We start from the raw sequence: 8,316 nt of genomic DNA, 5'->3' as shown, positions 1-8,316 counted from the left end.
CCCAAAGGGGGGGGGGGGGAGCAAAGACTCCTCAAAAACAGCAATGGAAAGACTGGATGTACATTAGCTTTGTTATATCATTTGGGAAGGAGATGGAAAAAGACGAATTGACTTGCTAAAGTTAAAGCATTTGGCATTGCTGACACTAGAGACTGATTTTCTGTTCTCTGGCCTGTCTCTTCCCATAGACCTCTTTCTATAACTAAATATTTCATTTATCAGTATGTATGAGAAGTTAAAACCTTTACAATTTTTGTTTATATTTTTAAGTTTTTCATTTTCCATTTGGAAATTCAAAGTCTAGAATATTGTCTGTCAGATATGGTCACTTTTGACACATGAGTTGAGCACTGAGCAAATACAAAGCTTGAAAATATATGTCTATTGCTGCAGTCAGATAAAGTGAACAATGAAATTAACCTAGCATCCATTTGCTGCACGGGCATGGTTTAACTGCATTGTAAAGCTTAACAATGAGCATATAATATAAAGAACTGCCCATTTGTTTATGGAGCTTGTGAAGAGGGTAAAAAAATCTAAGAGAAATTATAGGTAGAAAATTAAGTATTTGATGGCCAGTTAAGGTACCTCAAAAAATAAATCCAAAAAAGTAACCATGAATTAATCAATATGAATCAAGGTGGAGTCAGAGAAAGATTTAAGTGACAAAGATGAGAAGGTTGGTCTTAAACAATTTACCTATAAAATGATACATCTGTTTTAGGAAGTTGGAATAGCCAGGAAGAGCTAGAATTTGAATAGTCAAGGAGTGTAAAGAATGCATAATGAGCCTAGGGTTTGGCTCAATGGATAGAGCGTTGCCTGTGGACTGAAGGGTCCAGGGTTCAATTCTGGTCAAGGGCACATTCCTGGGTTGCAGACTTGATCCCCAGTAGGGGGCATGCAGGAGGCAGCCAATCAATGATTCTCTCTCATCATCGATGTTTCTATCTCTCCCTCTCCCTTCCTCTCTGAAATCAGTAAAATTATGTATTTTTTAAAAAGAATGCATAATGAGAAAAGCACAGGACCAGAGATCAAGAGATCATGCATACAGTCTGGACTGTCTATCTGTGGTTGTGTGACTTTGTGCAGATCATTCCTCTGACCCCAAAACTCTAATCCTCTTGTCTCTGAAGTGAAGATCCTCATAAGGGCTATTCTTTATCAGACAAAGTAATGTGGAAATGTAAACATATGCATAATGAGAAAAGCACAGGACCAGAGATCAAGAGGTCATGCATACAGTCTGGACTGTCTATCTGTAGTTGTGTGACTTTGTGCAGATCATTCCTCTGACCCCCAAACTCTAATCCTCTTGTCTTTGAAGTGAAGATCCTAATAAGGGCTATTTTTTATCAAAGTAATGTGGAAATGCATACAATGATTTGTTCCACTTATTGATTCATTCATTGGTTGATTCAGAACAGATTTTTAAAAAAATAAGAATTTAATATACAAATATGTAAGAATTCACCATTTTTGTTAGTAATGATGCAGTCAGTCTAACATTTTGATTGTAAAATTACAAAATTATTTGTTATAAAACAATATCTGGTTGTCCTAAAAATGTGTTTTTGTTTTAACATGAGTTCAATTTAATTTTGATTTTTTTTTTAATTTCCCAGTACTCCCAATTTGGAAAAACAGCCAAATGAAAATGGAGTCTCTCTTGAGAATGAAAATTTTGAAGAAATCATAAACTTACCTATTGGATCTAAGCCATCCAGGTTAGATGTCGCCAACAGTGAGAACCCAGAGATTCCTTTGAATCCAATTTTGGCCTTTGAGGATGAAGGGACGCTTGGGTCCCTGCCTCAGGTGGATGGTGTTCAAACACAACAGACTGCAGGTAAGCTTGCCTCGGATTCCCTTCAGTAATCGTCAAATCTATGTGACAGCCAAGAGGGCATGGACCTTCTTCAGTGTGATTGCGGCACACTTTGTCCTTTAATGGACCAAATAAGCCACATGGACAAGATTGTGCAGAGTTCATAGAAATTGAATTTTGAGTTGCATTGGGCAATTTCTAGGGCCCCTTCTAGTCTCCCATTCAGTGTGGAAATTCAGTGTGCAACACCCTTTGCTCAGCAAGGTTCAGATAAAGGCAAACACTTAATGCCTGACCATAACTTGAGGACCATTGGGCTAGTTCTGTCCACTAGAGAAACTAGTTGGTTTTAATTCCATCTTTCTCAGATTTTCAGATATTTGAAGATTGCCATCATGTTCTCCCATCATTTTGTTCTTGTTTGGGTTAAGCAACCTGGATCATACTCTATTGTCCTTTTTACACGTAAGAAGATAGTTACGATTTAGGTAATGGGACCATATTCTGAACTGGGAGCACAAGAATCTTCCATTCCTTGTTAAGTGACTGTAGCTGAAGTTAAAACTGCCAGTGACTCTCTTATACTCTGTCTCTGGGACTCACATTTGATCTGAAGTCTTTGTACAAGAACAATAGCTTTAAAGGGCCCAGAGAAATAAGGAGTACCTCAAAAGTTACCAACTTAGTGGTCATAGCAACTCAACAGCATGGCCCCATAAATCTTAAAGACAAGTAGGATAAATCCAGCTCCATCTTTTATCAAATCTCTTCGAATTCTATCAACTTCTCTTCCCGGCAGATCACTTTCATCTATTGACCAGCATCTCTTTATTATACTACTAGAGGCCCAATGCATGAAATTCGTGCAAAGGGCTTGGCCCTTGCAGCCCCTCACAGCCCCAGCTTCAATCAGAAGGTCATCTGGAAGGACGTCCGGAAGGTCATTCAGCTATTAGGTCTAGTTAGCATATTAGCTCTTTATTATATAGGATTATGAACTGAGCTGACCTCTGGGAACCGTCTGGTTACTTGCATGTTGGTGGAAACACTGCTGGTGCAGCTTCATAGAGAAGGCAGGAACATCTAAGATGACATTCTGCTTCACTGGCCAGGCCTTAAATCCGCTTTTGATTTATCTGTCATTCGTTCTCACTGTGCCCACCCTTCAAGACCTTCTCTAGGAAAGTAATCCAATGTCTGTGATCTTAAGTGATGTAAGGTCTTTTGGGGTCATGACTATTTATTGACAGACATTGATTTAATCTCCAACATATGTTTGTAGATGGAAGCATCAGGTACCAAGGATACAAAGACATTTGTAAATCCTTAACCTCAAAGAAAGCCTAATTTGACGTAAAGGACATGTGTTTTCCTATTAGTGGTAGAATTCACTTTAATATGTGATTGTGGATCCTGATGAAATTGCCTATTCTTAAAGCACGGTAAAGTTTTAGAAATGTAAGATATAATTACTAGAGTATTCTTTAAATGAGATTTTAAATAAGTATATTAACCTGTTCTTTTTTCTGTCTCCTAATATAGAAGTTATATGAGCGTTTCTTCTGAAGAACCAAAGCTGAAATTTAATAAGAATTTCTACAATTAAAGAAATTCCTTCCATGCTGTAAAGGAGCATCCCCCATCCTCCAGTGTTCTAAAGATTTCTGACCATCATTTTGCAAAGACTTTATTAAAACCAGCTAAAGACAACAAACTGGATAACTTTTCTAATAATTTTCGCCAACAGAAAAAAACGAAATGCTCCTTGTTCTTCCGTACTTTAAAATGGCTTTTTCCAGTGAGCTCCTTTTAGCAAATCAAGTTGTTGGTTTTTTTATTCTGCGTAAAAGAAATGGGCTGACTTGGCATGACTTTTCACATAGATATTTTGATGTTTAAAAGCTAGCAGGTAAAATTGGCACAAAAAATTTACCTTTTACAATACAATACTTGAAAAACAAGTACCTCTATGCTCTACAAGTAGAGGGAGTAGGAGAGGTGTTTAAATTAAGCCTGTTTGTTTAAATAATATTGCAAAGAGCTCTATCTGTAGAGACAAATTATAGGCAGATTACCAGGTTCTTGTAAATGCAACTTGTACATGGACATTCTGCAAACCCAGCAGTCACATTCTTGCATCTCTTTTTCCAAAGGCATACTAAACATTTTTTAAATGTGAAGGGGGAAAAAAACATTATTTTTTCAGAGCAAGAAAATAATTTACTGTCCTCTTAAATAATGTATTTATAAAGTTTTTCCAGAAAAACTAATCAAATAAATTAGAGTAATCTGACAACAGTGCAGATTTGATTTATTAGATTCATTCCTTATGTTACCATGAGAGAATGTTACTGATGATTCAGGGTTATTTCCAAAGTCTGTGTATTGCTGCTGTCCCCAGTGCTAGTGGGACTTGTCTTTGCCTTACCTGATGACAAATTATGTTGGGGGAGAGGGGGGATAAAGACTTACTATTTCTTTAAATAAAAAAAGAATTTGGTTTTGCTCGTTTAAGAGCAATGAAAAAATGATGGGATGTTGACTGTGTTTGGCACACAGGACACTGCAGGACACCGTTATGAATGACCTGCGTGGCATCCATCAGCTTTCACTTTTCATTCTTCACTTTTGCTGCTGAGCTTAGCTGTACAAACTTGCACTTTCACTTACTAATATAAATTCCATTTTATTTTACCATTTGAGAGGCTACGAATAACTAAATATTGAAGGAGAGTGAACACATGTTTTTATGTGGAGTGTATAAAAAAGTAAACTTCTACCACTGTAGTGTATTGGTTTTTATTCAAAGAGAGGTTGGTTAATCTAGATTGAATGAGAGACTATTCATATATTGGACTATTTCCTTAAAATCCAAGCATATCGTCTTTAGTAATACAGTAGCTGTAATTTGTTAAAACGTTAATTTGGGGGTTTTCCCTATACCCAATTGTCCATGTACACATAATCACATTAAAAAGATCTGTTCAACAAAGTGGTTTTATTTGTTTAAATCGACCCAGCATGAAACACGAAATGTGTTTGACATTGTTTTGCTTTTAGGTTTCTCATATAATTTCACTCAGGTTGATTCTTGAGTTTTCAAATTGCCCTTCATTTGTCCTCAATGACATTTTCTCAGCTTCTTATGAGCAGGTGTATAGAATAGATTTATTTAAAATTAGAGCAATAGTTCTATTTTGGCTCTTTTTTAAATTTATATTTTTAAATTTGAGCAATCATTAGCAAACTGAAAGCTTTCTGAGTAATCAAGTTTTAATTAGAAGTGGTATAAAATTGCTAACTCTGTCTTAAGAATGACACTGCCAAAGGATGACCTTGACCTGAATGGCTGAATTGCTTTCTGTCCAGCTCTTGAAGGTCAGTTAAGAATTCTCACAGAGTTCTGCGGTAGGCACTACATTAAGGCTAGTGCTCAAGGATCAAATATGGCCCTCTCCATGGAATAAAGCTGGATGGACTTTTAGTTCCCCTCCACTTCATTGCAGACTATCTAGGCCAATTTAATAACCAATCACAGATTCATTTGATAGATTAATTGCCAGATTTTACTGGATGGTAAGGCTATATGTCCCTTGCATAACCTGGTTATGCAATAAAAGCAAAAGAGTTCTTTCACATGAACAAATATTAGCAAGCAAGGCCACAAAGCTTGGTGAAGATTCTCTGCTCGTAATCACACAGTCACCTTGACTGAAGGATTTACAGTGAAGCAGAAGCAGTGATATTCTGAAGGCCGGATTAAGAAACCTAAATGGATCAGCAATAGGCTTAAATGTGTGGGGTTCAGGGGAAGGTGGCAGAGGGGCAAACAGCTCTAGACTCAAGGAACTAATCAAAAGTCATGAGCTTGCAGGATCTGTCACATTCTTATACCCCATTTCACGCATTTTTGTCTCTAAACGTCTAGGCAATCACTTATCTTTCAAGTTCCTCTCGTAAATGAAAAATTATTAACATCCTTTATGCTTATTAACACTGGTGTAGATTTAGGTGACCGTATTTAAAGCATCCACCTAACCACCAGATTGGGATCCTTCAAATGCTATCTGGCCTGCTCCCAGGGTGAGATTAAAGTTCAATTATACGTGCACACAAAGTTTATATTAAAGCATTTTAAAATAAATCATATATTAAAAGAAATTTAAAAGGCACCAATAAATTTACCTTTTGCAATTAAAAAAATGATGAAAAGTTTTTGATTATTGGCCTTCATCTATACTGTGCATAGAACATTAAAAAGCAACATTTTATATTGTTTTCCTCCACAAGGATTTTTTTAAAATATGTTTTTATTTATTTCAGAGAGAGGAAGGGAGAGGAAGAGAGAGATAAAAACATCAATGATAAGAGAGGATCATTGATCCGCTGCCTCCTGCACGCCCCACACTAGGGATTGAGCCCACAACCCAGACATGTGCCCTGACCGAGAATTGAACCATGACCACCTGGTTCATAGGTTGATGCTCAACCACTGAGCCATACCGGCCAGGGAAAAAAGCAACTTTTAAAAATGTCCTCACTGCCAAGAAACATCATGCCCACCTGTCATGCTGTTGTTACTCATCAACACCTAAAACCTCTCAGAAATGCTCCGGGTTGTCATTTTCTCACAGTGGCACTTCATTGGTTTGGAGGTGGAGCTCTAAAGGCCATGAAGAGGATAAGAAAAGGGCCTGCCTGTGAACAGAGGGACAATTTAAAATCTGCTACCAATAAAATACTGTGTTCATAACTATTTCCTTGATGACTTGTTATGTTGGTAGGTTTTATTACAATTTTAGAAGTTAAAAGTAATTTTAGTAGTTAGTGCCAAGATTGGTTATGCTCAAAAGAAAAAAAATGGTTAAATGCTGTTTTAAAATGCACACATAAAATATTAGGACTGACAATCACTTTTGAGCTACTGGATCTCAAATGCCTTGCAGAAGACTAAAGGAGAGTGTTAGAAGACAGGGCAAATGATGGAAGCAATAGAAGAATGGTGAAGGGCCAGCGTCTGGTGTTAGACTTAGGTGTGAATACCAGGTCTGACACCTGTGAGCTGTCTGAGGCCTGGTAAGTTACCTGTGTTCTCCAGGTCTCGATTTCTTCATCTGTACATGGGAGAATATTGCCCATCTCATGGGGTTGTCATAGTCATTATAAAAGTTGAATTAAATGAGAAGTGTACGTTTCTAACACATAGTAGTTATTCAATAAATGTTAAATTTTTTTCTTCCATTTGAGGGCCTCTGGCAAGGCCAGCGGGACACTGCTACAGAGGTGGGAATTCACCATTGTTTTTCAATAGTGGCCTTAAGTTCCTCTTAAAAATAAATATGTTATCCATTCTAGGTATTTTACAGAGCAAGCTAAACAGATGTGATCTCATTTCTCTAGAACAGTATTACAATTTTAGAGTTTCTAATCATTTTTTAGTGTTACCATATTATTGTTTAAATTCCTAATCATTCCTTCCTCCATCCCTCCCAAAATGTTCTTTCCAAAAATAATTATAGTTACTTTATATTTTTATGTGTTGGGAGGCACTTCTTGACATCCACTGACAGAATGAGAATTATCTTGTTGGTCGCAGGGATGACTATAAATGTTTCTGCAGAAGTCACAATGGCCAGCCCTCAGAAAGTGCTGTAGGAAGGCTGGATGGCACGGCAAGAAGCTTCTGAAGCGGTTGCTGAGAGGAGAGTTAAGAAAATCATGTTCAGACTGTATCTAACGATTCCTCCTTTCTAAAGGATATCTGAGTTGTCTGACCAACAGATATCAGAGAAAAGAGGGATTAGGAAGGCAAGAGTTTGGAGTTCCTTATATCAGTGCTTACCAGATATAAAGTAACAATAGTGAACATGTTTTAACTTCTGGGTGGATGTAGGCCTGTGATCATCTGTGATCACCCAAGTGTTTCCATCATTATTTTAGTCTTTATCTTCAGGCCAGTGTGGTTCCCAGTGTTGAATTCTGTTTTCTCACCTGTGTACTGATGTCCCAGATCCTTTGTACTGAGATCACTACATTTTTTTAAAACCCTACTCCTCTTCACAGTCCTTAAAATCTCTCATGGTGTGATCATTCCTAATCCCCAAGGCATCGTCTCTGTGCTGCTTTTGCTGAGTTCTGGGAGAGCTGGAGTATTGAGTTTGTAGCATTTTCAGAAAGAAAGAATCAAAAGGAAAAAAAATTAGACAACCTTTCTAATAACATGTTAAACTCAGAAAATTATTAACATTTAAAAAAAATAAATTGCTACTGCTACTTATATAAAATGCTAGTCAGGGAGGGATATACTAGTATTTTTTTCAGATGTTTTTATAGGGATCAAGTAGAACTGGTATGGAAATATGAATGGCTAATGAAATAAATGCTGTATTTTGTAAAGAAATATAAAGGCAAAAAAAGTAAGACACTAAGTAAAGTGGTAAGGACAGATATTAATCAATAATACACTATTACAATAAGGAAAAGAG

At 36.9% G+C, this 8,316-nt stretch overlaps 1 protein-coding gene across 10 annotated transcripts in view; it reads left to right on the top strand.

Moving 5' to 3' along the window:
* Positions 1 to 4,823, top strand: part of MAP7 (microtubule-associated protein 7) — a 123,983-nt gene extending 119,160 nt beyond the window's left edge. For all 10 annotated transcript variants that reach the window (XM_005859054.2, XM_014533867.1, XM_005859051.2 and 7 more), the window contains 2 exons: positions 1,629 to 1,852; positions 3,374 to 4,823. In XM_005859054.2, the coding sequence (XP_005859116.1) occupies positions 1,629 to 1,852; positions 3,374 to 3,384 (235 nt within the window). In that variant the 3' untranslated portion in view covers positions 3,385 to 4,823. The remainder of the gene's footprint in view (positions 1 to 1,628; positions 1,853 to 3,373) is intronic.
* The last annotated feature ends 3,493 nt before the right edge of the window (positions 4,824 to 8,316 follow it).

Source organism: Myotis brandtii, unplaced genomic scaffold (genome assembly GCF_000412655.1).
Source record: "Myotis brandtii unplaced genomic scaffold, ASM41265v1 scaffold123, whole genome shotgun sequence".
In the NCBI taxonomy this organism is placed as follows: Eukaryota; Metazoa; Chordata; class Mammalia; order Chiroptera; family Vespertilionidae; genus Myotis; species Myotis brandtii.
Note: the sequence above shows the minus strand (reverse complement) of the source record. Positions and strands in the feature narration are given on the sequence as shown.